The sequence below is a fragment of the Suncus etruscus genome, chromosome 5, assembly GCF_024139225.1.
Source record: "Suncus etruscus isolate mSunEtr1 chromosome 5, mSunEtr1.pri.cur, whole genome shotgun sequence".
In the NCBI taxonomy this organism is placed as follows: domain Eukaryota; kingdom Metazoa; phylum Chordata; class Mammalia; order Eulipotyphla; family Soricidae; genus Suncus; species Suncus etruscus.
The window spans coordinates 136393327-136407935 of NC_064852.1; the positions used below are offsets into that span (position 1 = coordinate 136393327).

General features: G+C 38.5%; 1 protein-coding gene and 1 non-coding gene across 2 annotated transcripts in view; one reads left to right on the forward strand and one right to left on the reverse strand.

Annotated features, from left to right (window-relative positions):
* The window catches only part of EIF3H (eukaryotic translation initiation factor 3 subunit H), a 91433-nt gene that overhangs the window by 15818 nt on the left and 61006 nt on the right, over positions 1 to 14609 (forward strand). Inside the window, exon 2 of the mRNA XM_049773549.1 lies at positions 6225 to 6381. Within this exon, the coding sequence (XP_049629506.1) occupies positions 6225 to 6381 (157 nt within the window). The remainder of the gene's footprint in view (positions 1 to 6224; positions 6382 to 14609) is intronic.
* On the reverse strand, positions 11107 to 11210 carry LOC126009774 (U6 spliceosomal RNA). The gene has a single exon (XR_007495981.1). It is a non-coding gene; the product is annotated as a U6 spliceosomal RNA (small nuclear RNA).

Here is a 14609-nt window from a genome sequence, read left to right on the forward strand (position 1 = left end):
GGGATGTCTTCTAGAGTCTTTGCCATTGTGTCCAGTCTGTTCCAGCTTTGTAATCATAAATAGAGCACTTATCAGGCCATCCAGATTCAATTACTTTTTGTGATGTAATTAAAAGTTCTTTGGAGTCAATTGCTTTTTTTTTTTGTTGTCCCTGATTTGCTTGGGGAGAGGGGAACCATGTGGTTCATTGGGTTGGCGCTCAGGCTCCTGCATGTAAAGCTTGAGCCCCTTGATCTCTTGCTCTTTCAACCCCTGGAGTTAGAAGTCAGAGTTCACCTGATTTAATAATCTTATGTTAGGTTGTTTCCTTTCCTCTAAAATGGGAGTGTAACTCTGACTTAATGTAGTGGGTATGAGGATTAAATGAATAATTGGAAGTACTGGGTTGGTGGCATGCATGGCACCCTTGTCCTACCTTTTTAGGGCCTTTCTAGGATATTTTTAATTTACATTCAAATCTTCAGTTATTTATGTATAATGTATGCCAGTTATTTCAGATAGGAATAACTACTAAATGTTTCCTACTCTTAAATTTAAATGCAATTCCATTACATTATGTTTTGAACTACCGTATTTTCTGGTGTATAAGGCGACTTTTGAAACGAAAAAAAAAAAAAAAAGGTTAACCGAAAATCAGTGTCGTCTTATAAGACGAGTATATCCCAAAAAACGTTTCTGTATGCTGCTAAACGAAAATCGTCTGGATATTGCCACGAAACGAATTTTCCAACTCGATTCTGCACCAATCACTGCAAGGCTGCTCGGACCCCCTCTCTAACTCAGCCAATCCAAGCAGGCTTTTTATGCATGCATTACAGTTACAAAGTTGTTCGTGATTGTATTTCAGTCATACAACATTCCAGTACCCTTACCTTGTTCCAGTACATCCTTTTTTTCTCCCATGCACATTTCTAACCACCAGTGATCCCTGTTTTCTTACCATGCCCCCAGCCTGTCTCAGACACATCTCTCTCTCTTACTCGCTCACTCTTTCTCCCCTCTCCCTCCTATCCCATTCCCCCCTCAATTCCCCTCTCACTCCCTCCTTTCCCCTTCTTTCTCCCCTTGCTCTCCCCTCCTTCCTCTCTCTCTTTCCCTCTCCTCTTTTTCCTGTTAAGCTCTGTGGTTTGCAATATAGTTACTGAAGTGGCATCAAGCATATCACTTTACCTCGTTTCAGCACCCAATTTTTGTTCAGGGTAATTATTTCCAACTGTCATTGTCAGGTTGGACCCTTTGTCCTCTTACACACTCTCTGTCTCTCTGTCTGTGACAAGCTTCCTACCATGGATCAGTCCTTTTGGCCTTCATCACTATTGTCTTTTGGTATGATTAAATGAATGTGATCATTTTATGTTCATCTCCTTCAGCGTAATACCAGTTATCCTATGTATTAAAAAATTTGATGACTTCATCATAACGGTTTATAGTATTCCATAGTTTTTTTAGCCATTCATCTATACTATACTTGAGTTAATTCCTGATTTTTGGCTATCGTGAATAGTGCTGCAACGAACATAGGAGTGTAGATACTCTTTCTGATTTGTTTTGGGCCTCTAGAGTATAAAGTATATTTTCAGGAGTGCTATTGCAGTCTCATAGGGAAACTCATTTTCCAGTTTTTTGTTTTTTTTTGTCACACCCGGCAGCGCTCAGGGGTTACTCTTGTCACTACGCTTAGAAATCGCTCCTGGCAGGCTTGGGGGACCATACAGGGTGCTGGGATTTGAACCACCTCCTTCTACATGCAAGGCAAATGCCCTACCTCCATGCTATCTCTCCGGCCCCCATTTTCCAGTTTTTTGAGGACTGCCCTTACTCTCAAAAAAGTCTAGTCCACTCAACATTCCCACCAGCAGTGATTGAGGGTCTCTTTCTCCACATCTGCTGTGGATGTGGAGTACTGGTTGTTGTTATTGTTTTGAATGTTCTAATTCTGGTGTGAGGTGATATTTTCATTTTGATTTGCATCTTTAGTGATATGGAACATTGTTTCTTGTGACTTTTGGCCATTTGTATTTCTTGAACAGATTAAATTTCTCTTCATCTCTTCCCAGTTTTTGCTGGGGTAGGACTTTTTCTTGTAAAGTTCTACCAGTGCCTTTTACATTTCCTCATATTTAATAGTTATAATAATGCCATGAAAGTTAGTTACTTGTGAAACAGCTCCATTTTGCAGATTAGTAATCTAAGATTTAGAAGATTGCATACTTTTCTAAAGTTGCAGCTAGTAAATGCTGGGACTGGAACTCATGCTCATACCTGAATGACTCTTAAAAACCTAATTTGTGTCTTTTAATAGCAGAGAGGCTTTTTACATAGGAATGGTGAAGTTTGTGCACTTTGTACATTTCACTTTTTGAAGATTGCCAACCTAACTTGTTGGTGTTCTGCATTGTTATTTTCCATACTAATGCTTGCTCTACTTAGGAGGCCTGGGTTTTATTGGTGTGAACTCACTTCTTTTTTATCACAGTCTTGACTTCATGTCTATTACTATTGTTTTAATTGATGTAGTTACTGGTATGGAAGTCCTCTCCATGTTAATAATAAAGTATCTCCTAACTCTGGAATATTTGACCTGCCTTACATTTTCACTCTCTTTATTTTGTCAATCTGATTGGCAGGCATTGACTTAGTCTGTTTCAATTTTATTGATCAAATAAGTATAATCTTTTTTTTTAAACCATAGTTGTAATTACAACTTGATAGGTAATACATGTGAAATAGATCTTTGCCTAGCATGCAGTGTACAATAATTGTAACCTGTGATTTGGTTATTGGCTTTATCTCAATAATAATGTTTCAATTGGAACATTGATCAATAAAATACTAATGATCATTTTGATATTTAACATATTTTGCTCAAAACATTTGATTTGTATCTTCGACCTTTGCCTTTTAGCCTTTAAGCCATGGGCCTATATTAAGTAATACTACTTTTACTGTTAGTACTATGTGCCAAGTACTTGTGCAGAGCACTTTACATATATTATTGAGCTCACATTATTGCAGTTACTGTTTTATGGGGGATGCTCAGGAATCCTGTGGGGGCTATTCTACTCAGCCTAACTATGTGGGCCTGAAAATGGTCAAGGTCAGTGCTTAGGCCTGGCAATGATTTGCTGCTTAAGTCCACCAACTCTGAGGGCCACCCCAGAGATGTTTGTGAGCCACTAGGGCTATCTCTGGCTGTTGCTGGGGGAGAGGCATGTGATGGCATGGGTGAGATGGGGTTCAGTGCATGCACTCACACCAGCTCCCAGAGAATCTCCCTGGTCCCAACCACTGTTCTTAACGAGTACAAGTTCTTTGAACTCTAAAATTAATTGCTTGTTTAGCCAAGTAGTGTTACTTTATCTTTATGGAAAATATTAAAGGTGTGAGTAATTTGAGAGTTGATCATTTCATGAGAGGCTATTTGATGTAGTCTTCTGGTTGGGGAAAATGAGATTATGCTGGAGTTGAGATTCTCTCTCCCTTTTTTCGTTGTTGCTTCCTCTGACTAATGAGATGCTTTTTTCAAGAACTGTCTTGACATGTGTAAAATTTGTCAGTGGATTTTGCTCTTGCATGTCCAGATAATTGAGGTCTTTATCTCTGTATCTCAATGATGATTTTATACTCAGTGTTAGGAAATTATCTTCCTGTTAGCCAAGGTTAATAAGATCATGTCTTCCACTCACCTCACATTGAACTGAGAGTGTTTGATTTCAGGAGGATCTCCTGGGTGCTAGACTGTGAGGAGCCTTAACCTGAAGTTCATTAGGGCTGTAATTAGAAATGGCTTTTTGGGGGGTGGGGGTTAGGGTAGGTATTGGGTTAGGTGTATGGTTAGTGGTAGGTGTAGGAGAAGGAGGAGAAGTATGGTTAGGGTTAGATTAGGAGTAGGGGTAGGGATAGAGTTAGGGCTAGGGGTATGGCTAGGGTAGAGGGTAGGTTTAGTGTTAGGGTTAGTGGTAAGGATAGGGTTTGTTGAAGGTTTAGGGTTAGTTTATTTATTCATTTCATTTAATCACTGTGTTTACAAAAATTTTCATGCTGGAGTTTCAGTCATAGAATGTACACCACCCTTCACCAGTGCCCATTTCTCTTCCCAGCCTAACATCCCACCTGTCTTGGAGACAGGCATTCTGCCTCTCTCCCTCACTGTCATTGTGGCAAGCTTCATTCATGTCATGAACTGATCCTCCCAAAATACAGCTGGATATTACTGCCATTCTGTCTTTTATTTTTCTTATATCCCACAGATAAGTGAAACTATTCTATGTCTATCTCTCTCCCTCTGGTTCATTTCACTTAGCATAATAGTCTCCATGTCCATCCATGCATAGGCAAATATTATGAATTCATTTTTCCATATAACTGCGCAGTATTCCATTGTGGAAGTGTACCACAGTTTCTTTAGCCACTCATCTGTACTCATCAGTTGTTGGGCACATGGGTTGTTTCCAGATACTGGCTATTGTAAATAGTGCTGTGATAAACAGAAGGGTGCAGAGGACATTTTTTTTGTATTGCGTTTTGTGTTTCTAGGGTCTATCCCTAGGAGTGGCATTGCTGAATCATAAGTGAGCTGAATTTTCAGTTTTTTAGGAATATCCATATAGTTTTTCAGAAATACTGGACTAGATGGCATTCCCACCAGCAGTGGATTAGAATTCCTTTCTCTCCCCATTCCTGCCAGCAGTGGTGGTGGTTGTTCTTGCTTTTTGTGTTGTGTGCCATTCTTATTGGCGTGAGTGATAGATACCTCATTGTTGTTTTAATATGTATTTCCCTGGTGATTAGGAGTGATGTGGAGAGCAATTTTTCATGTGCCTTTTGGCCATTTGTATTTCTTTTGTGTGTGTGTGTGTGTGTGTGTGTGTGTGTGTGTGTGTATTCTTTGAGGGAATGCCAGCTCTTCTCACCATTTTTTGATGGGGTTAGGTGCTTTTTTTTTCTTAAGTTCTAAGAAATATAATTCTATACAGTACCTTGTATATCTTAGGTGTTAGCCCCTTATCTGATGGATATTGGGTGAATAGTTTCTCCCATTCTGTGGGTGGATTTTGTACTTTAGTCACTATTTCTTTTGAAGTACAGGAGCTTCTCAATTTAATGTAGTCCCATCTATCTGTTTATCTCTGCTTCTACTTGTTTGAACAGTGGTATTGCCACCTTGAAGATGCCTTTAGTCTCAATGCCATGGAGTGTTTTGCTTATGTTTTCTTCTATATACCTTGTAGTTTCAGGTCTGATATCAAGGTCTTTAATTCATTTTGATTTGACCTTTGTGCATGGTATTAGAGGTCTGAGTTCACTTTTTTTTGCATATGGTTGACCAGTTGTTCCAATACCACTTGTTGAAGAAGATTTCCTTGCTTTATTTTGCTTTTTTTCCCCTCTTTACCAAAGATTTATGGATTGTGTGTCTGAGGTTTATTTTCTTTCTTTTTATTTTGTTTTTGTTTTTCGGGCCACACCTGTTAGATGCTCAGGGGTTACTCCTGGCTACGCACTCAGAAATTGCCCCTGGCTTGGGGGGACCATATGGGACACCGGGGGATCGAACCGTGGTCCTTTCCTTGGCTAGCGCTTGTAAGGCATATACACCTTACCTCTAGCGCCACCTCGCCGGCCCTTTATTTTCTTTTCTTTTTTTTTTTTTTTTTTGTTTTTTGGGCCACACCCGGTGGTGCTCAGGGGTTACTCCTGGCTGTCTGCTCAGAAATAGCTCCTGGCAGGCACGGGGGACCATATGGGACACCGAGATTCGAACCAACCACCTTTGGTCCTGGATCGGCTGCTTGCAAGGCAAACGCCGCTGTGCTATCTCTCCGGGCCCTATTTTCTTTTTTTTTTTTTTTTTTTTTTTTTTTTTCCGGGCCCTATTTTCTTAATATTCAAATCTATTCCACTGATCTGAGGGTCTGTCTTTATTCCAGTACCAAGCTATTTTGATGCCTCTTGCTTTGTAATACAATTCAGGGCTTATACCAGGCTCCTATTAGAGATTTTTGGTGTCTTTAAACTCCAGGAGTTTCACTACACTTTGTGAGTGCTTTATTTCAATATAAGGGTGAAAAGTTATTCCAAAGAAAGACCTATGTAATAGGATCTTTTTTGGGGGGTGGTGGTGATGGTGATGTTATAAACTATATGACTTGTTTTGTCTTTGATATAAAGAAAATATAAATGATAAAAAAGGTTCTTAAATTGCCTTCCCTACTTCCTTCTAGGTGGTATTAAAGATAATCAAACATTATCAAGAAGAAGGTCAAGGAACAGAGGTGGTTCAAGGTGTGCTTTTGGGCCTGGTTGTGGAAGATCGACTTGAAATTACCAATTGCTTCCCTTTCCCTCAGCACACTGAAGAAGATGCGGACTTTGATGAAGGTAAGGGCCATGATTTAAAATATATCTTTGAAGTATATACGTAAAATTATTCTCATAACTTTTGATAATGTGTCACTATTACTCCGGCTCCCAGACAAGAAACTTTTAACACAATTTCTTTTTTTCTTTTTGGTTTTTGGGCCACACCTGGTGACGCTCAGGGGTTACTCCTGGCTATGCGCTCAGAAGTCACTCCTGGCTTGGGGGACCAGATGGGACACTGAGGGATTGAACCGCTGTCCACGGTCCGTCAAGGCTAGCGCTGGCAAGGCAGGCACCTTACCTCTAGCGCCACTGCCCGGCCCCTAACACAATTTCTTTAACAAGCAAGAAGGAGCCTGAGTATTTTCTTTGACAGACTTGTTACTACGCTAGTAGCTTAGTTAGGAGTAGAATCTGATTTTTTCTGTTTTTTGTTTGTTTGTTTTTGTTTTTTTTTTGTGGCCACCCTTGTTGAAACTCGGATTATTCATGTCTCTGTACTCATGAATTATCCTTGATGGTGCTTGAGGAACTATACAGAATGCTGGGGATTGAATTTGAGCAGAATCTGTTCTGAACAGCTAACTTCATACTTTTCTCAAGTAGTTAATTTTGTTTCATAAAATTCTCGATTAAAATTATTAGCAAGAAACAATGTTCAGGGCAATTATGATGGATTTACAGCAAAAGATATTCATGATTTTAGGTTTTACTTTTGCCTCTTTTTGTGGAGAGATCATATCTAGCAGAGTGGCTATTCCTGGTTCTGCCCAGAAGACACCCCTCGCAGTGCTCAGGAACCATTGTGACGCCAGGGATTTGAATTAGGTTCCACCATATGCAAGGCCTTAATTTCTGTACTATCTCTACAGCTCCTGATTTTAAATCTTGGTTTTTTGGAAGCTAACTCCTTTTATAGGCTTGAGATAATGACCAAATGTTACCTCACTAACATGTTTATTGGGTGTGGCCCCCCCAAATAATCTAATTATTAAAATGAACCTTATTTAAAAATGTTATAAAAATCGGGAAATTTCAGTTTAATATTGCACAATTTTAGAAAACCTTTTGTGTCTCATCTTTTTTTAGGGGTAGATTTGGGTCAGACTCAGCGGTGTGCAGGACTTACTCTTGGCCCTGCACTCACAGATCAATCCTTTTGCAGCCCAGGTGCTGAAGATCTAACCCAATTTGGCTGCATGCAAGGCAAACAGCTTACCTACTGTTTTTTTTTTGTTGTTGTTGTTTGTTTTTGAGCCACACCTGGTGTTCTTAGGGGATACTCCTGGCTCTGCGTTTAGAAATCAGTCCTGGCAGGGTCTGTGGACCATATGAGATTCTGGGGTTTGAATCCAGGCCTGCCAAGTGCAAGGCAGACGCTAGCTATTGCTCCATCCCCTGACTGTTGCTCCAGCCCTGGGCCTTATGTTTTTTTTATGTATGCTATATATAAACATATTTATACAAAAAAACAAAACATGTTTATACACAAAAAAGTTATCTGTATAGATAAAGCTTTTATTGTCTTATTAGGAAACTGATGCTTATTAAAGTAAACATCTTGTCCAGAATCCTTTCAACTAGGAATTGGTGAATGAGTTTGAAGTCCCATCATTTTCCTAGTATATAATATTCTTTTTAAATAGTGAAGCCAGTAATAAAAGGATGGTTACGTGTAGATAGTAAGCCATTGTTTCCTATCTAAAACCTACATTTTCTTTGCTTTTAAAAGCAAATAGGATTTGCTTTTTTTCTCACACAAGTGAAAATTTAAGAATGTTAATAGGCATTTCTTCTTAGTTGCATGTAATGTTATTGAATTTTAGATTCTCAATTTTCTTTAAAGGACATTAGTACATGGTCATGTTAAGTTTTATGAAACCTAAACAGTGGCTAAATTTTTCATTAGATAGGTATATATCAGAAAAGAATAGTTCTACATATTATTTTAAATCATGCCTAAGATTATTTGCTTTTCTATTATTTTATGCCTCTTCAAACTAATACTTTTCGGGGAAGAATCTTGTGATCTGCCCTCTACCTCTGGAAATAAAACAGTTGTCAAATATTCTGTAATTCTAGGGATTTTGCTTCTTAAAAAATCTATGTTTTTTGTTTTGATTTGTTTTGTTTTTGGGCCACACCCGGCGGCATTCAGGGTTTGTTGCTCCTGGCTATCTGTTCAGAAATAGCACCTGGCAGGCACCAGGGACCATATGGGATGCCGGGATTCAAACCAACCACCTTAGGTCCTGGGTCAGCTGCTTGCAAGGCAAACGCCGTGTGCTATCTCTCCTTAAAAAATATATGTAATGTACAGCTTTCTCATCTGTGGTCAAAATATGAGGTTTTAATTGGGTTAGCATGTGATCCTGCATTTTTATGTGAAGTATATTTTAGAAAATTACTATACCTGTTTTTACATGTTTTTTTGTGGTTATGTTCCTGCTATAGGTGCATAATTTTGTGATTGTAACAGAAATACCATATAAATACCAGGCTTGAATTGTTTTTACTACCTGATTTCTTAGATAAAATGTTGACTATTCATTTTTCATATATGAATTTTTCTTGATTTTTTTTTTCCCTGTCAGAAGGCCTAAGAATAAGATCACAGTTCTGTCTTTGCATCAAAAATTTTTTTATTTCAACACCCAACAATGCTCTAAATGTTATTTGTGGTTCTGCACTCAGGAATGCTGGTGATGCTGGGGGATTAAGTGGGATGCTGGGAATCAAACCCAGGTCAGCCACATTCAAGGCAAGTGCCTTACCAGCTGTACTATTTTTTTGTTCCCTCCATAATAAATTTTTGACTTTTTGTTTACTGTTTCTTTTTTCTAGGTGTTTCTTTTAACATTCACCCTGTGCTAGGCATTGTAATAAATATTACTATTAATGTTCTTTTCACTGCTGCACCAGGAAAGTATTAGAATAAATGGATAGTTTTTGCTTCCATTAAAATAATTTAAAATGTTGGATAGTTGAACTTTATAGGGAATAAAGGCATTTAGGTTTGTGGTTGCATACTTGAGACCACCAGATAATGTGGAAAGGTAAAGATATGAGACCACAAAGTTCACGCAGAAATCTTATCTCGTCTCTAGTCTTAGTGTTCATATTATGCTGAATAACTCTTAAGTCTGTTTTTTTCTGACTCAGTAAAAACTCAGTACATTTCAGTTTTCTTATTGAATACTCAAATCATAGTTGAAGGTCAATTTCCTTACGAGATTAACTTTCTAAGTGGTATTATTTTGGACTATGTTACAGTTGGATAGATGATTGAAAATGCATGAAACTGGCATAGTTTCTCTTGTTTGTTTCTGTCTGTGAATTATTACTTTTTTTTACTTGATTATCTCCTTGAATGACTTAAGTCATGATGGACCTTTATATTACAAAATTTATTGCTTGTTTTGAAGTAACTTACTAACTACAGAATATATGCTTTAAAAAATTGGTTAGAAAACCTCATTCAAATTCCCATTAGGGGGCACTATTATCAAGCTTAGGAGAATTGAAAACTAATTTGTTTTCTCAAACATGCAACCCGAGGCTTAGTAAAAGGGAAAAATGTTTTCATCTGATAAAATTCAGATACTGTTTTCTACAGCTAAATTCCTTAAATATGTTATAAAGTGAACTGAATTGAACACAGATCCAATAACTCACTGCCTTTTTATTTCCAACAGACTAAATCAATTTAATATTGCAGGTGATATAAGAAGCTTGCTTTATTGTATAACTCAAGCCAAATCCATAATTTTCATAGTCGGAGTCAACAAATTTTTTAGTTTTCTCTCTTTAAGTCAGTTACAATAGATGATTCTTGGAGTTCAAAATAAATCTTTGAAAAATAAAGCGTATGGAGACTATATTGTAGTGCTAAAATGCAGTTAGGGGAGTGAAGTGATATCTTGCTTATGAAACAGACAGTATTAACATACTGAGGTGGTCATTACTGAGGTAGTTATATAAAGTGATAGGGCCATATTATTCGATTTTTTTTGTTTCTTTTTTTCTCTTGTTTTATTAAAGCAAGACATAAGTAAAATTATTTTTTGATGGAGTTTTTTAAAGTAAAAACAGTGGTCTTAAGGTAGAATGGGCAGAAATGTATTAGGTAGTTTTTTCATGTTATAGGTGTCTTTATTTTTATTGCAGGGGTTTGATTAACTGTAGTATTCTGTTATTTGCAATACTTTCTATGTAAGCCGGCCACTTTCTTTCTCTTCCTTCCTTCCTTCCTTCCTTCCTTCCTTCCTTCCTTCCTTCCTTCCTTCCTTCCTTCCTTCCTTCCTTCCTTCCTTCCTTCCTTCCTTCCTTCCTTCCTTCCTTCCTTCCTTCCTTCCTTCCTTCCCTTTCCTTCCTTTCCTTTCTTTCTTTCTTTCTTTCTTTCTTTCTTTCTTTCTTTCTTTCTTTCTTTCTTTCTTTCTTTCTTTCTTTCTTTCTTTCTTTCTTTCTTTCTTTCTTTCTTTCTTTCTTTCTTTCTTTCTTTCCTTTCTTTCTTCTTCTTTCTTTCCTTTCCTTCCTTCCTTCCTTCCTTCCTTCCTTCCTTCCTTCCTTCCTTCCTTCCTTCCTTCTTCTTCCTTCCTTCCTTCCTTCTCTTCCTTTCTTTCCTTTCTTTCTTTCTTTCTTTCTTTCTTTCTTTCTTTCTTTCTCTCTCTCTCTCTCTCTCTCTCTCTCTCTCTCTTTCTTTCTTTCTTTCTTTCTTTCTTTCTTTCTTTCTTTCTTTCTTTCAATTTTATGGAAAGCTTCACGAATTTGTGTCTCATCCTTGCGCAGGGCCCATGCTAATCTCTGTATCATTCCAATTTTAGTATATGTGCTGCCAAAACGGGCACACCAGCCACTTTCAACATAAGCAAGCCACACGGTTTATAGTGGAGAAAAATCTCTGCCTAATGGCTTCCTGAAATCTCACTTTCCTTCCCCTCTTGGGTTGCTTGCAGCCTGTAACTTAGGGCAAAATTTCTTCAACCTAGCCAATGTTTGCTATTTCATCTTTGGTTGCTGCCTTTTTGAGAGTTGAGACTTAATAGAGAAATACTTTTTATAATTTTTTAAATAGGTGAGGGCATTTTCTAAAAGAAGCATATGTTTACTTACGTTTATCTTCTGTCTGATCACATAGTGATCATTATAATGATAAGATGATAAGATAAATGATAAGATGCTTGCTTTAGAAAATGGGGCCAGAGTGCTAAGCGGTAAGGCGTCTGCCTTGCCGGCACTAGCCTAGGAAGGACCGCAGTTCAATTCTCCCCGACGTCCCATATGGTCCCCCAAGCCAGGAGTGATTTCTAAGCACATAGCCAGGTATGGCCCCCAGAAAACAAACAAAAAAAAATGCTGTTTAGTGTTTTCCTAGGAGTGTTTTCTTGGTAGAATTATTGAAAAATTAGTCAATATTGGGGCCGGGGAGATAGCATGGAGATAAGGCGTTTGCCTCGCATGCAGAAGGATGATGTTTTTTGCAGATCATTACATGGAGGTATAAAACATCTTATATATCAAAAATTGATTTTCAATAATTTAGCTTTTGTCAAGTAAATTATATTGAATGGTTAAAAGAGTCAAAGATAGAAAATCCTAGTTTTGAAAGATTTCTAAGTTGAGAGAAATGTATAAATAAAGAATTGTCAAACAGAATTTTATATAATTTTAGAGTGAGGGAGGAAACAGATCAGAATGGCCATATGTGACCTACTAGTTAATTCCTTTTTTTCTTGTTCTTTTGATTATAATAATAACTTTATTTAAGCACCATGATTACAAACATGTTTGTAGTTGGGTTTCAGTCATCAAAAATATACCCTCCCGGGCCTGGAGAGATAGCACAGTGGTGTTTGCCTTGCAAGCAGCTGATCAGGACCAAAGATGGTTGGTTCGAATCCCGGTGTCCCATATGGTCCCCCGTGCCTGCCAGGAGCTATTTCTGAGCAGACAGCCAGGAGTGACCCTGAGCACTGCTGGGCGTGGCCCAAAAACCATATATATACCCACCCTCCCTTCACCAGTGTAACTTTCCTGCCACCAGTGTCCCTATCTTTCTTCTCTGCCACCCCCTGCCTCTATTCTAGACAGGCCTTGTATTTCTCATTCACTACCCTTGTCATGATAGTTGTTACTGTAGTTATTTCTCTAACTGCTCTCACCACTACCACTCTTTGTGGTCAACTTCATATCCGGTTGGTCCCTTCGGCCCTCATCTCTATTGTCTCTGGGTATTATTACCATACTGTCTTTTATTTTCTCAAATCCACAGCTGACTGAGCCTATTCAGAGAGGAGATGAAGTTTGATTTTGTATGTGGTAATATTTTAGAATGTTTTGTGAGTTTGTTTCAATTCAGATTTACAGACCCTCACAAATAACATAAGCCATCACTAGAAATAAAGGGCAAATTAATTTACTATATAGCCAGTTTGTCCCTTTAATGTACCATATTTGCCGGCGTATAAGACGACTGGGCATGTAAGACGACCCCCTAATTTTGCAGTTAAAACATAGGTTTAGGCCTATATTCGCTGTATCAGACAGAACGTTCCTGTGCTGCAACTGTATGTGCCACAGTGAGCCAATTACAACAAGCAAAGATTCAAAGGTTATACTGTAATAGACTTCCTCTCTGACTCTGGCCAATCAGAGCAGGCTTTTTACAGTGTAGATTCGGGTCCAGAACACTGTCTAATTTGCATGCATGAAAAGCCTGCTTGGATTGGCTGAGTTAGAGAGGCAGTCCGAGCAGCCTTGCAGTGATTGGTCCCTGATCATAGGCACCTTTTCTGGCAATTCTCTGGTGGCGTCAGTTAATCTCCCCCACTACATGAACCAAACAACACCCCATCCTCGAACCCTTGCACTGAACCACCAACACGGTTAGCTGGGTTTTGCCAAAAGTGATCCCAGATCTCCTGAGTACTGTTTGGGAGCCCCCAAGAAAGAGATTTGGAAACTCTGGGGCCTGATTTTTTGTTTGTTTGTATCGTTAGGGGCATATTGAAACAATTTTCGGGATATACTCGGTTTATAAGACGACCCCCGATTTTCGGTTGACTTTTTTTGTTTGTTTGTTTCAAACGTCGTCTTATATGTGGAAAATACTGTATATTTATTTACTTTGGGGGCACACTTCGAAATGCAGGGGGAAGCTACTCTTTTTTCAGAACTCAGAGGTCTCCTTTCAGTGCTCAGGACCATTTGGTGCTAAGGACTGACCCCCTCATACAAAGAATTCACTTTGCTCTTCAAGCTGTCTCTCCCACCCTCTTTAATGTTCAGAGCTAATTTCTGTTTCTTGACAATATTCTTTACGTTATGTTGCTGCATTTGCTTTTAGGCAGAGAAATTGTTTTTGATTGCTAGGTTCTTTTGCTGCATTAAAAACTTGGACAGATGGGGCCGGAGAGATAGCACAGCGGTGTTTGCCTTGCAAGCCGCCAATCCAGGACCCAAGGTGGCTGGTTCGAATCCCGGGATCCCGTATGGTCCCCTGTGCCTTCCAGGAGCTATTTCTGAGCAGATAGCCAGGAGAAACCCCTGAGCACCGCCGGGTGTGGCCCAATGACCAAAAAAAAAAACTTGGACAGTTAGTTTAGTTCTCTATTTATAGAAACTAAAACCCCATTGCTTACTTTTATTCACTTGAAATGTTTAACAAATTTTAAATATTTGCTAAATATATATTTCATTAAATGAAATATTTTAAAGTCAAGTAAATAATGAGAATATGTACTCTTTAATTTTAGTTTTCCAGATATTGATCTCATTGTTGTTATTCATTATAATTTAACATGTTAAATCATTCATGCTTAATGATCTATTGCTGAATATTCGGGCAATGAACTTAAGATTATTGCTCATGTAAAATTATTTGCTTTTATTTTTGTTTTGGGCCACACCTGTCAGTGCTCAAGGAGGTCCTTTGCACTCTGGCATTACTCCTGGTGGTGCTAGATGAACTAGATGGGGTGCAGCGGATTGAATTTGAATTGCTCTCATGCAAGGCAAGCACCCTGCCTGTTGTACTATATCTCTGGCCCTTGTAATTTGTGATTTGGAACTTAAAAATCTAAACCTGGGAGCCAGAAGTATAATACAAACTGTAGGCCACTTGCCTGGTACATGGCTGGCCCATGTTCAGTCCCTATATGGTTGTCTGTGCTCTGCCAGGAATAAGCCTTGTGCACTATGGGTGTGACCCCCCAAATTGAAACAACACCCTCCAAAAAGATCCCAGT